The 15,515-nt window shown below is 34.8% G+C and overlaps 1 protein-coding gene across 1 annotated transcript in view; it reads left to right on the top strand.

The window, feature by feature from the left end:
- The window catches only part of GOLIM4 (golgi integral membrane protein 4), a 64,176-nt gene that overhangs the window by 29,020 nt on the left and 19,641 nt on the right, over positions 1-15,515 (top strand). Inside the window, exons 3-7 of the mRNA XM_072410143.1 lie at positions 2,403-2,452; positions 4,980-5,033; positions 6,595-6,768; positions 12,704-12,787; positions 14,188-14,358. Coding sequence (XP_072266244.1) covers positions 2,403-2,452; positions 4,980-5,033; positions 6,595-6,768; positions 12,704-12,787; positions 14,188-14,358 — 533 coding nt within the window. The remainder of the gene's footprint in view (positions 1-2,402; positions 2,453-4,979; positions 5,034-6,594; positions 6,769-12,703; positions 12,788-14,187; positions 14,359-15,515) is intronic.

Here is a 15,515-nt window from a genome sequence, read left to right as displayed (position 1 = left end):
TGGATTAGTCTGCTTTAAAAAACAAATGACAGCTCCAAGTTAGTTTGAAAGATCTTTGATTAACCCTTTTAAAGCCCAGATAATCCCCAGTCAAGCTTAGATAGAAAACATTGACCATGAAAGGGGTTTACAGCGCTAATAAACCCACTATACTTATGTGTCCCCGTTCCAAAGCAGGGATGCTGCCATCATCTTCCCTTTTCTCTTCCTGGAGACAATTTTTGGTCATCTTGTTTGGCAAGGCCAGGATAACGAAACTTCCAGGAGTCCATTCATTCCCCGTGTATACAGGAGAAGCTGAGATTGCACAGTATCCTGCTAAAAAAACGTTAGCTATGCATGCACAGCTTAGCTTTTTTGACAGATAACTGGAGGAATCAGACAGGTAGGAGAGATTGTTGCATCGCCTGTCCCTTTCTGAAATATTAACCTCTGCCTGACTGTAGATTTTTTAAAAGTGAAACTTTAGTTCTGCTTTAAGGACACACTTTTGTAGCTTAATGTCCCTGCTCGTCAAATTGAAAAATATTGCTTAGTACATTGCCCTGGCTGTGCAAAGTCAGCTACATGGGCATCAGAAGGGCAACCAGCACTACTTGACGACATAGACCTGCATGCATTATTTAATGGAATTCATGAATCACTTATGTTTTATTCCTCTAAATGCTTTAGCCAAAGTATCTTCGGGACTAAATGCACAGTGGTCAATGCCATCTAATAAACAAATAGTCATAGAAAGTGAAAATTGCTTTCTCTTCATCTGGTCTGAATCTTACAAAACATTTGCACCATCTAGTTCAGTACACTTTTTGTACTTGAAGTTTCTGGGAGTGCTTGGCGAGTATCAAGGATGTATAAGAAGTTTTAGGCTTGGCATCACAGGTATATTAAATGTGCAGAGTTCAGTCTCATATATGATTTTAGTTGCATGATTAAACTACTAAATATTGCCAAATGCAGCCAAAGTTTTATTTAGTTTTCACAATTTATAAAAAGTTGCACATTTTAAAACTTGATTTTGACTCTTGTGCTTAGCAGGATCTGTGGACCTTACTTATTAGAAAGTGGGTAGTTTTGTGCTAAATATTATCTCGGCAACAAAAATTACCCTATTTAATGAACCAGAAAACCTGAGCAGGTCCCGGCCACACTCAGTACTAGATAATTGCTTTAATAATTCAGGTGCACATTTTGCTTTGGTCAGCGCAAATATCTAGATGTATGGAGTGAAAATGCAAATCTATCTGTGCATTTTCCTTGCAAATGAATAATCTCAAGCAATTAATTATTTAGCTTCTGACCAATAAACTGTGAAATTGCATTTTGTCTTATCAGCTGGAAGGATGTGGATTTTATTTGTGTTGTCACACGGCTGTAGCAGGCAATTTTTAAGAAGCTCTGAAAACATCCCACTTTGAACATTTCCTAATTCATGTACTAGTCAGACCTTTTTTTGTCATTTTCTGTAGGTTTGCTAAAAAAATGTATGTGCTTCATTGCTGCCATCTAGTGCTGGAAAGCAAAATAACATGTGCCATGATGATACATTTTATTATGGACAACTAGAGCAGAAATGGGCTGCTGAAATGTCAGCTTTTCAAGGGTTTATTATTAATGAGTTATAACAAACAATAATGTAAAGGTCCTTGTCAACACACCATTGTTTGCTGCATTTGATACGTGTTTGGCGCCAAATTTCTATTGACTTGAAATTGAGCAGAGCACTTGACAGTTCAGAGGCTGCAATTAACCTGCTTTGATTTGGGCTGCATTTGCTATCTTAATAAAGTGTGTATGAACTGCAGACAAAGCAGGTGAAACGTGGCTTCCTCCTGCCAAATGCTATCCAAATGGAAAAGGCAGAATTTACTAAAATGTCTGTTCACTTGGACCTTTAAGTGTAAACTGTCATTCTATTGCCAGTACAGACCTAGCTTGGTACTTCTGACTAACTTCACGCTTTTTTCAATCCTTCTGTAAATCAAATGATATATTACAGTAAACACTAATTTCTAGAGAATCTTTGTACTGGTTCTACCATAGTTTTAGTGAATGCATGCTGTACTTCTGTAAAGTAAAGGTTAGACACATTTTCCCATCTGTGAGGTCATTCAGCATGCCACTTCTGTCCTAGCTTCTGCTAGACAGCCTATAAAGAACAAATGCAATCTCATTTGACTTTAGAACCAGTAAAGCTATTTTCCTAAACATAATGATGTATTCAGTAACACATGAATAAAATTTCAACCCAAAATAAAGTTTTAAAAAGAAGCGTCTTTCTGTGTTTTCCTTAAGGGTTTTAAAAATGTGTTGTTTTTTTTTTGTTTTTTTTTTGTTTTTTTTTTATAGAACCAATAAATTCAACATGTGAAATATCTTTTTTTTGTTTTCTTTTTTTCTAGATCATCTTGTATATAAACTTGAAGCCCAAGAAACACTAAATAAAGGAAGAGTAAGTAAAATAGATTGCAGCAATTTTTGATTATAACTGTAATTCATTTTGTTTTCATGTGGCACAAACTGTAAACAATAATGTCACTATGACGTTATGATGCAGTATGACGCAATAATGCAGTCATACTGCGGAGAACACGAAATCAGGGCTACAATTTCCTCTAACACTCACAGTGGTGTATGGATGTCTGAGAGGATGTTTTCTTCAAAATATCCTATTAGTATTCATTTCAAATGCACATGGAGTAATAATCTATAAGATAATCCACAGGAGACCACCAGGTAAAAAACATAAATTCAATAAATATAGTGATTGCACAAGCAAGTAGATCCCATTACAAGACCCCAATCTGCTCAATATGATAGGTTTGGTCATTTTTATTTGGCTTTCACCAAATTTGTTTCCTGAATTCCAGTGACACAGGACTTTAAAAGCAGGATGGAAAGGGATATTACCTACTTTGTTGCTACTCAAAAAAATATGTTAATTGTTTTTTTATTGCTGGATTGGTTCAGGCTATAAAATGTTTGAGTCTACATTTGTTTAAAGGAACACAATTCTCAGGCGTAGGGCCGTTATGATAGAACTTTAACACTGCTGCCTCTCTGTCTGCTCTGTGACGTTAGATGCTGGAATCCGTTTTACAGAATAGGTGATTGGAAAATTCCTAAACCTTTCAGTGCCTGTAAAGTTCACCAAGTAGAAATGGCGCACCCAACCCCTTCTCCATTCAGGGTTTTACCATATGACAGCAATAATATCAGACCCCATCATGATAGTAAAAAGAAACAGAAATATAACCTAAGCAATTGTAAGCTCTTCTGGGCAGGGTCCGCTCCTGTGTCACTGTCTGTATCTGTCTGTCATTTGAAACCCCTATTAAATGTACAGCACTACGTAATATGTTGCTGCTTTACAAATCATGTTTATTATGAATATTATTATTAATAATAATAACAATATTATAAATAATGAAAGCAAAAATGTAAAAAGTGCCCACTGAATGCTAGTACATAAAATATATGCCCCTGCAATGCTCACTTGTATGTAAACAACACTGGTGTATTGCATTTTTGGTATGACCTACGCATACCAGAGTGGGAAGAATATTTTTAGGAACATAATTTAAGGTTTACTCTAACTGTAATTGTTTTAAAGAGCTTCCGATAAACTATACTAGGTATCCTAGTTTGTTGTATTTTACAAGTACACACAGTTTTCTAGGCTTGGCATGTTTAGTCAACACAATCTCACAATCACAATATTCAGAGATGGGCAATTTGTGTTTGTGTGCACTTAAAATAGTTTAGATGTATTTCATGCTGAAAATGTATGTTTGACAAGTAACAGTGCAAGCATTGTGTGACATAAAATAAATAGCATCTGCATTTTCTTTTCCTCGTGGTCTCTACTATCAGAAAGCATAATATTTTGGGAGTTTTATGCTATTTGAGCATTTTATCATTTTTCAAAAAACAAAACAAAGCAGTTTGCAAACCAATTCTTTGTAACTGTATCTAAAGTTAAGAACAAAGCATTTAGATATTGCAGGTTTCTAGTCAATACATATGGTGGCTGCATTATTATTATTATTATTTAGGCTACTTCTGTTTTTTCCCCATTTGTTTATCCTACCTTAAACAGTGTTTCTATCCCGTGGTGGAAATGGTTACTGTGTAGGATATCTCTGTAGAAATAAAACCTCCCTCTTTCTTTATCCCAGTTGTATTTAACACACTCACTTTCTGTAAAAAAATGAATTACCAACTGTCATATTGACAGTTCAAGGGTGGCAGTAATGCAGTTTTGAGTTTTTTTTGGATGTATTTTGTACATTTATAGTTCTCAAGTGATCAAGATGGAAAAGCAGATGAAATAGGCCCCCAGATGCATCATCATTTGAGAGGCCTGTCCTACATGAGCCAGGCCCCAGGAAAATTTTGCAAACAAAACAGTTGTTATGCTTTACTAAATGTACAGTATAGTTCTTTTACTTTAAACTGATTTTTAAAACACAGCTGAATTTGTTCAGTATAGAAAAAAAAATCCCATTATAGGAAATATATTAAGTTATGCATATTCCACTGGTCTTACTGCAAATTTTAAAGCTTGATTGGGTACTGTGGGTTTCTTTTCACAGATTTGCATTGCTCTTTGTATTCTATTTTTGAATATGCTTTAAAATAGATTTGCATGCCTGATCAGTCTATCCCTCCTGGTTATGTGCCATATTTTTATTTCATTCTGCTCTATTGCTAATTTGTATGCCACATAGCAGACTGCAGGGATACCATATTCTTTCATCATGCTGGAAAAATGTTGCTTCTTCCCAAAGAAGTGTGCCTGACATACTCTAATGTTTCATATTTATGCAACTACATTTTATTTAAACATCTTTATGCTTATTATTTGCTATTTCGTTCCAATCCAGTCATAAGTTTTTAAACACAGTTCAAATTTGTTAAATAAGTCTGGAATAAATATCCACACCAAATGCACTCAGTGTTTTTTCTTTGTTTTATAGCAAGACTCCAATACCAGATACAATGCACTCAGTGTACAACATCAAATGTTAAAGGTAAGTAGATTCTTTGGGGTTTTTTTTTTTTTTTTTTAATGGGAAACATTTTAAAGCAAGTTTGTGCTATCATTATTTTCTTTCACTTAACATTAACATTGCAAAATACTGAATATGATGAATTAGTTTATATTTTCAGTAAAGCTTTCCTAAGGCAAATCAAACACTGTCTGATCCTAGTACTGTCAGAGTAACTAATCTCAACCAAGTTTGTAGACATTGAAAGCAAAAGTTGAACTCCTTGTTCTAGGCCTACTGACAATACATTCATAAGTCAACAGAACTATGTTCCATTCCAGATACCAAAGTAATACCCTGTTGGACACTGAAATATTGCCTCTTGCACATCATAATAAAGGTGAAGCTAAGCTGTGAATTACAGCTTACGCAACAAACACACTTTTGCCCTCCCTGTAACAGTGATATATTACTCCTCTCCACCAGTGGTCACCAACCAGAAATTTTTGGTGGTCCACAGAAAAATTTGAATATATTTTGCAATTTTTTTCTTTTTAATATAAATAAAGCAAAAATTACATTCTAATAAATTCTTATATTCTGCATGACAATTTTCGCTTTTTTTATATTGCACTAAATTCAGGAACTGTACTAGAGACAGAAAAACAAGGGAGGTGCAGCGTGACGTCAGTGTAGTCTTAAGTTGTATGAGGTAACTGTTACCAAGCCGTACGCTTCAGCATTGTTTCGACCATTACAACAGTCACCCCACTCTGACAATACCGATTCGCATACAATTGTTTTATTTGTTAATTTCTCAGATGCTCTTTTAGGTAAGTGTGACCTTAACTGTGTATTTTCTTTAACTGTTTAATGGAATCAAAAAGTATATTTAGCGGTCCGTGAGGTCCAAAAGTTGGCGACTGCTGGTCTTTTATTTGCAATAAGAGCTACATTTTTCAGGGTTCTTGTCTGGTCAGCTACGAAGCTTGTTCTGAAACTTTACCTGTCAGTGGAAATGGAAAAAAAAGGTATCACAGACAGTACCTAACTCAGTTGGTTGCATATGTACCAATATTGCTACAATCACCTTAACAAAAAGTTGAAATTTATTTATCAATAACAGCACTGATTTTTATTTCAAGCACTACATAAAGTTAAGTTGACAGAGTAATTCTTTCAGTTGTGCCACATCTTTTTTTCAAGGCTGTTTATTTGCACCCCTTTTATATACAAATTGGAGAGAACTTGTAACTTTCCTATATTTTGTGGCATCTTGGTATGCATGTATATATCAGTTTAAGTACAGCCAATTTTCCGAAAGAGATACACACACGGGTGAACATCTGAACTCTTTGTCATTGTCTTGACATGTTACATTTTTATATGTTTTAAAATTAATGACAAAGTTACCATGTACTATCAGGTGAGATATTAGTTTCAAGGTATTTGGAACAGTAAAGCTACAAAGATTGGCATCCATAGGAAAGGCAGAGCAAAAATAGTCCAGGAGGCACATATCTGTAATCTGCATCTTGGTACAACTAGTCTTTGTCTATTTAGCTCATGATGTGGTACTCATAGATTTTTTTTATTTTTATAGAGTCAACATGAGGAACTAAGGAAGAAGCATTCAGAACTACAAACTGAACACCAGAAGCTAGGAGAGGACTTAACAAAATCTTTTAGTCAACATAAAGAAACATATTTACAGCTGCAACAAGATAAAGAACAAGAAGTATCAAAGCTTAAAGGTGAGGGACAATGTTGTGAATATGTATAACATATACCACTGTTGTAACTAGTATTTTACAACCAGGAAATTTGGAGGTTTAATATTACTGAATAATAAAAATGCTATCAAATCATCTATATTAGGGATGATGGAATGCAGTCTGTTCTATTTGAACTCTTACAGTTGCTGTCAAAAGGTTAAAAAAAACAGCAAAGACAAGGCTGTGTTTGACCTGCTTGCATTTGAAATATTTGTAATAGGACATTCTGCTTCCAATGAAATACAGTGCAATGCAAAGCAGGTCTAATGCAGCCTCTGAGCTTACACTTGTACTGCTTAAAGTAAATGACCTTTTGCCGACCTGCTTTTGAAGTTTTCAATTCAAATGCAGAAAAAGAATCCCCATCAATATCAGCCTTTGAGGTGTTTTAGGATGTATCTCTTCATTTAAAAACCTCCACTTGTCACAACTTGCCAGGAACCTAGGGTACCTGACTTTTAACAGCTCCTGATTATCTTTCAGGCTTTTCTAGCACAGTTATTTAGTGTTCTATTGGTTTATACATGTTTTATCAACTGGAATTTTTGTAGCTTGTTTATAACCACAATTTTCTATTGCCAGAGGGCCTAATTCTCAATTAAATAGAAATAATTTTTCTTTCTGGGAAAATTCATTTTGTCTGCTCATGTGACAGTTTTTGATTTGTGCAAAATTGTGCACAAGATAAATCTTGACCAATTTAGTTTTGAAAAGAGAATCTTGAAAGTCAATTTTTTGTTGGCATACCATTGTAATGTCTGTCCCTGAAACACTCTCTCTTACACACAAGTCAACACTCTGAGGAAGTGAGGAGAAATCTTTAGTGGACAGACAGCAATAAAAACTGAAATCATGCGCTTGCCTGGAATTGGTTGTTAGTTTCTCCTGTGAATAAAATTAGCCTCCTGTCAGAAGAAGTGGATAGAATATGTAATCTCAACCATATCCCGAAGAAATCTTATTTCATCAGTTTAATAGGGTGATCAAAATAGGGTGGTACACTTGATGAAGTGATACAGTAATTAAAAGGATAGGGTTATTAAAGTCATTACCTTCCATTTCTGTCTGGATTTATGTGTCTAAAAGCAGTAGATTGTTTTTCATGAAAATTTATTTTACAGTATAATATAATATAGGTATAATAAGGTTTGAAACACAAAATCATGTCAAAAAAATAAATTCAATATTTTTTTAAATTAAAAAAAAAACATGACTCATACTATTTTATTATACTGAAAAAGTGTTTTTCATGAAAGACAATGTACTGCTTTTAGACATATAAATCTACTGTATTTGAATACAGTTATTTTTTATTGAATGCAGTACAGATAGATTTGAAATTCCCACTGTGCCCCTGTGGTCCAGGATTCAAAAAATTTGCTAGCAAATGACTTTAAAAAAATCCATTTCAGGTTTGCTGAATCACCCAGCTTCACTGATGAAAGTGTATCCTCTCCAGCCCTGGAGAGCTTTTATAAATCAAGCCCATAGGCACAGAACCAGCCAAGGCCAGCATGTGGTCTCTATCTTTGTCCTCTAGCTTTGTCCTCCCCCAGTCCATTGAACTGTAACCATACTAGTACTTCAATAATTTTAAATATTAACTTTCACTCCGCAAATAATGATGCTATATAGGTCTCAGAACTGTGCTTTGGTAGGGTACCAGTGGAACACCTTTAGACATTCCTCCTCCCCTCTCATCTTGGTGTACTACTGAAAATGACATGTTTAGCAGAACAGCTGCGAAGGCTAAGCAACACTGTCTGGCTTATGATATTAAAATCATTGAATTTTTAACAGTGACATAAGAAAATCAAGTAGCTTCAATCAACAGTTACTTTCCTCAACATTTTAAGTTCAACATCCGTTTTGATCCACAGAGTTTTTATAGAGAGGCTGTTCTATCAGATAAAAAATACCTTTTGTTATTTAAACAAAAATGTCTCCAGCTAAGCATAGACTCATAAGATGAAAAAACTGATATAATAATGTCCTCATTTTTCTACCGGAAGGTATTTCAATATTAATAATAATAATAATTGTAATATTCAAGTAGTTGAAAAGGGTAAAGGCAGCTCATGGAGATATTAAAACATGAAGACAAATGCATGGATATTGGGATTGGGATTTTTATCTCTCCGAGCAAGCATCTCCGTTCAGAAAGTTAGATGCTGACCCTGGATGAAGCCTGAACTAAGAAGACTGTGGCCCTCTGGATAGAAAATAGGATAAACGTACTGTAACGTGAAGTCATCTTTGTGAGAGGTTGCAATTACCTGTTAATGTTAGATTTATAAATTATTTAGCAACGATTTATATATAGATTTATATATCATTTAGCAAGGTTAATGTAAAGCTTATATAAAATCATTTAGGTTTTATTAATAATGTGGCAGTAATGTGTATAAAGCACATAAATCATTAACCAAATGCAAAATAACTCAACTTGAAAATGGAATTGAATATTTGGTAATAATACAAGACAAAACACTGGCATAGAACTGCCAGGTTTTTGATAAAGTGACCCTATGCTCTCTGCAGATGTGTCCTACCATATTGGAAATAAACACCTTTGAATGAACATGTAAAGACAAGAGAAAACATACAAAAAGACGCCAGAAAATAAAACATCTAAATGTACAGTTTGCAAGAGAGTTCATATATGGTAGTAAATTAGTTACCTGAAGATGCAGATTGTTTTTACACCTAAATTGTGCACCAGTGTTCAGGATTCTGCCACATGATTTGATTTGCAGGATTACCAGGTGCAGATATCCAAGCCAAGTGCATACAATACACAGTAATAGGCAGTAATAATCACCAGATGGGTGATCAAGAGTTCATGCAGAGGCCAGGACAGTTGGGCTGTGTAGGACATTTATGATTCCCTGCTGGATTCTCCTGAATAAAAAAAAAATGAACATATATTTAGTGGTGACTTTGACAATCTCATAAAGGACGCCTTGGGGCTGAACATGAGGGAGGTCTCATCTCGGGAATCGCCAAGAAGTGTAAAATGTAGCTCTTCCTTTTAACAAACTTCCATACTATAAAATAAGGAAACCAGTTTTAGAAATAACCTACCGTTTTCTTATTACAAAATAGAAAATGTAATGCCTAAATCTTAGTCTTTACTTGCCTGCACAGTGCAGTCATAATGAACTCTATTGGTTTTTTTCCTAAGGAGATAGACAATGGTAGTCCAGTTCCTATAGAAATCGGTGATGTCGTCCTGTGTAGGTAGCAGCGACAATGATGATATGATATTCCTAATCAATATGTAGGTATACTCTCCAGTTTACTTCATGTTCAAATCAAAAGCTGTAATTTATTTGTAGCTATTTTCCACAACAGACATTTGTCAAATAATAACAATTTACTGTGAAGTTTCACAAAAAGCAAATTTTTCCAATCATTCACCACTATTGCCAGATGTAGCAAGCCAGGTGTGTGTTAGAACTGCTTCTCTTTGGCAAGACAAAAGAGACTGCAACAGGTCAACTGCGTATGTAACAAGAATTAATTACAGAATTAATTTATGTAAGAAGCATCTTCAACTGATATACAAGAATGCTGCATTTGTCCATTAGTCTGTTCACACAGATTCTGACTTATTGTTTGGTGCTAATGACCTCAAAACATTCTCCTTATGTTAAAAAGCATGTGCAATGGGTAACACTGGTCAACAAACATTTTCTTGCCAAACAGTTTAAAGTCATTTTCAGGTTATGTTTGATGCTGAGATTCCAAATGCGGTATTAGTTTTGCTAGACTGGCTCTAGTTTTTGAAATAATGACCTCAATAATAACCTCAATAATAACCTCAATAATAACCTCATAGAAAACTAATGAAACATGAAAATTAAGCAAAATTAAACTAGATATGCCTATGTATACAAAATTACATTTTTGAAATACTTCATGTCAATTTATTCTATATTCAGTAAATTTACAGAACTAATCACAAAGAAGTCATTGAAAAACTCAGTTTGTATGATTTAATTTTCTGCTGATGATCAGGACATACACGTTGAAGGCTCCAGTAGTAGTCTGCCATCATTGTCTATCCCATCTGTCCTGATACCTTTCTTCCATCACCTTTAGATCTTGATGGAACCCCTCCCCTTGTTCCTCACTGAAATCGCCAAGGTATTCTGAAATTTTTTTGCAAATGGGTATGGAGATAGTGTACTTTTATGCTCATAGTAGCACCCAAATTTTTAAAGTTTAAGAGCAGGTTTTGTACCAGTTCTTCATAATTTTGTGCTTTATGGTTACCCAAGAACTTCTTGACAACCATGACATAGCTGTGCCAGGCAGAAGGTTCAGTATTGGTCATGTAACTTGTGACATTTGATTCATTTATTAGTTTTGGAATCTAGGGTCCATCAAAGATTCCTGCTTTTAATTTTTTAGTACTCAATCCAGGGAAGAATCTACAAATGTATTTGAAGCAATCGCCATCCGTGTTCAGAGATCTTAACAAATTGCTTCATTAATCCCAAGTTTATGTGTAGTGGAGGGGGAATGATTTTTTTCTTTGTCAACCATTGACTCGCTAATTCACTGCACCTTTTTTCATGTTTACCCTTGGAGGCCATGTCACTTTTTTTCCAGTGACCCTGCTTTGCTCTACTATCCCACAAGCAGATGAAACATTGGTACTTGGTGTATCCGCTTTGCTGTTCAATTAGGAAGCTCACCATTTTTAAATCAACACATATGGACCAATGGTGTTCATGATAGCAAAGCTTTTGTAAGACCATTTTGATATTTTCACATTCTTCTTTGTTTTGTTGAGTGACCATTTGGAATTGATGCATAGCAGTTGCCATTATGCAGTAAACCAGATTTCAGACTTCGTGGAACGGTCTATGAAAACGGTCTATGAAAAGCCGCCAGTCTTCTGCTTGGTATTCTGGTCTAGTGGGCTAGTAGTCCAGGGATGTTACAACAGTACACCAAGTCTCCATTATCACTGAAATATGGTGGGAGTGTCACCCCTCTTGTCCTATAAACCGTTATTTTAACTTCCGGTTTCAGACAGTTCTTTTTTTTTTTTTTAGCCTGGATGCTACAGGTTCAGATGCTTGTTTTGACAGACTTAGGTCACGTAATAAATCATTGAGCTATTCTTGAGCTATCAGGAGAACTGATGATTTGATGAAACACTTCCTTCATATTTACTTCCACTGCTAACTCCTGGATTACACTCCAAACCTTGTATATCCTCCATGTAGGATACAGGAATATCAGGGAGTGTACTGAACACTAGTATGGGAACATCAGCACCATGAGGCACAGGTCGTCTTGCTGATTCCAAATCAGGGTACTCCCACTTGTTTTTCTTGTAACGACTGAAAACTTTTACATTCACAGCACAAAAAAACAAACATCATGATGATTTTTGTGCTCTCGCCATATAATAGGTACATCAAATTTTACATTTTCTCAGTTTTCCATTTTTCCGCTGACGTAGACACTCTACACAAGTTTTGCATACCATATGGGGAGACTTATCTTGGTCTCCCAGTTTAATAGCAAGATATGCTTGTTTCACAAATTCTTTAATGTTTCTTCTCTGTTTTTGCTGGGAATTCACAAATGTAGCAAAATACATTGGGGTCATTTAAATAACTTCTTCTTGACGAACTCATCTTTCTGTAAAAAAAAAAAAAAAAAAAAGAATAAATTAAAAGAAATAAAATGAAAGTTTTATATAAAGCTACATTTAATATATAAAATGCAAAACATCAGTGTAAATAAAGATTTATAATATTATAGAAAAATCTGAATTTGGACTTTTAAGATTCATCTATTAGTTTGTTTTATTTTGATTGCATGTGTTTAAATGTTTCATTTACCATATTATATAAAACATGTTAATCCTTACAATATTGTAAATATATCATACAAGACTTTTTTTTTTTAATATAGCAACAGCATAAGAACTTGCTCTCTGAACATGAACAAGTTGTAATGAACTTGGACACCCACAAGAGTGCGCTGGCTGCCGCACAGGTTAGATGAAAATGACACCTCTGGTACCATAACAGATAACTATTCACTATGGCTAAATTGCTGCTCTTCTCAGCATGCATGTGGACTAGGCCTTATCTAACCTTTGGAGTCCTGGCTGCACTTTTTTCGGTTATAGTGAATTGGGGAACTATTATCTGATAAGTTCTAACAAGCATGGAGAGATAGAAACATGACCTTCTACTTGGTCCTACATTATGCATTGCATGGCAGCTGTGAAAAAAGGCTAACACTCTTATTTAAAAAAATAAAACATCTTTTACTTTGACTACTAATTTTATTCTTTTTTCTTGATTTGACAAGTATTGTATAATGCTGTTTATATTCTCTAAAGCTACAAAGGTGACAAGATCCACATTTTATTCAATGGCTTGCTTTTTTATTTAATTCCAGCGTTTGTATTTTCATAGCAAATTTTCTATTTCTAGACCAAAGACATTTCTGGACAGACTGTTGATACATCAGATCTTTCATATAGGAAGAGAATTTTATTTTACCATTAAAATCTGTGGTTAAAAAAAAAAAAAAACACATGATAGTATGATATGAACAATGTTTGCAAGTATAGAAAATGTGTTTTTAAATTGTGTATGATCACTTTAGTAATGCAGGATGAAAAAATCATATGCAATACAATAAGTAGATTTACAGATTAATCTTTCTGCCAACAATCATGTGCAAAAAAATTAAAAAATATATATTTAGAATGTATAAAGGAAACACCTCATTGGTAACATCATTATGTCAGATTATAACTATAATTTTATAATTATAGCAAAGCTGTTACCTCCACATCTACTTTCTTCTGCTTAGCAGCGCTTTCCTACCAAGTGGAAGAAAATGTTAAAGGGATTTATGTTGCTCTTCTATTTCCGAGTAGTTGCTTCAGAGGCATTTGTCATTATTTTTTTCTTCATGACCTACTGCTCAGCCATGTCCTGAATGCTGAAAAACAACGGTTGTTGGCTCCTGACTATATGTCAATTTGCAGTCTGCCAAGATTAGAAGAAGATTTAACCTTCCTTGCATCAGGCCGCAGGATTACATGGCTTTAATTTATTTCCTATAAATCCTAAACCAAGACATCCTTTTGACAGTTGTTCCTTTGGTTCTTTGCCTGGAAGTACAATGTTCTTCTGCAAGTAGGATGGATCTATCATTCATTTACATTTGCAATGTTTCAGGGAATGTTTTTAATTTCTCTAATTATAGCAATTTCCTCTTTGTGCTGATACCCAGACTGATGAATGGGGTTGTGGGGGGGGCAGAGGTACCGGTATATAGATATTGAAAGGCTGTCACAACACTGATTAACTTCACTCTAGGATACGTGCTGTTAACAATGCTAAGAATTTGTTCCCCTGGTTTTCTGTGTCTTTCAGAGCCAAGTTGAAGAATTTATGCAACTTAAAAATGCTTTGAATAAAGTTCCAAGCCTCCGACAGTTGGAAAAAAGCACACAAACCACAGTCCCCAATGTGGTACCAACAGTCTCCTCCATACAAGGACAATTAGCAGTACAAGAATCTGCAGCACATAGTAAACTCACACAGGTAAGGTCTGATAAATATATTTATGTAATTACATAACCATAAAAAATTCACAATCCCTTACAGGTAACTTTTATAGATCACTCACAATTTTTTTATTACTATATATTAGTATATATATTGTATATTTTTTCAATATTATTTATGTAGACAAACTGACTTGTGTAGACTTAGGGCTCTATTAATAAAACAGGGATTCAATCATTCTCTAGTGGGAATCTCTTAGGTCCATGTGTTTAAATGACAGTAATTGATCCCTATCGGAATGTTTGAGGGAATGTCGGATTTCCTGTTTTTTAAATAGAGCCCCTAGTGAACACTATAAGTAAAGCTTTTCACAAAGTGCAAGATAACAAATCACATAACAGCGGAGGAAGAGAAATTGAAGAGTCTTGTTTATGTAGAAATTTGGCTGAACATACATTTTAAGTAGTAGCATGCACAAAATTGCCTAGAACCTGTGTAAGGAGAACATGAACTAATGTCTGTCTGTCGACCCTGAAAGCTGAACAAAAGATGCCAGAGGACCTCAGGTTGGACACCAGTGCTTTGAAGTTTGCATTTAGTAAGAGTCATTGCTAGTTAGAGACAAGGAAAAATGGCTAAAAGTGGAACTACAGTTCCACTTTTAAGTGTGTATGATCAGGCAGGTTATTATTGCAGAAAGGGAAAGGTGATGTCCCTTCTGCAATAATCCGACTTACCTACCTTATTGGCAGCTTTAGTTGACAAGGAAACCTGGCGTTCCTGGCTTAGATTGCACGGTTGTGTTATCCCAACACTAGGATGACCGAAGATTATTCAGAAGCAGAGACACAGAAGGAAGGGTTTGGGTTTAGTTCTAGTTCCTCTTTACCATATTTAGGTATTTTAGTTGTCAGGAAGCTAATCATGATTATTGCTATAATCATCCCCATCTTGCAGTTTGCAAATAACATGTTTTTTTTTTTTTTTGCCTAAAATAAAAACAATTTTGTCTGACACAATGATATATGCGGATTGCATAACAAGTGCATAAAGCAACAATCATGAATCCTCACGGCAACTTTTACATACACATTAATATATATTTTTGTGTATATGTCTGGTTTAACCCCCCTAGCGTTCTAATTCTGTCATTTTTTGATGCAAAAAGTGATCCTATTTTTTTTTGCGTAGAA

Source organism: Pyxicephalus adspersus, chromosome 4 (genome assembly GCF_032062135.1).
Source record: "Pyxicephalus adspersus chromosome 4, UCB_Pads_2.0, whole genome shotgun sequence".
NCBI classification, from domain to species: domain Eukaryota; kingdom Metazoa; phylum Chordata; class Amphibia; order Anura; family Pyxicephalidae; genus Pyxicephalus; species Pyxicephalus adspersus.
Note: the sequence above shows the minus strand (reverse complement) of the source record. Positions and strands in the feature narration are given on the sequence as shown.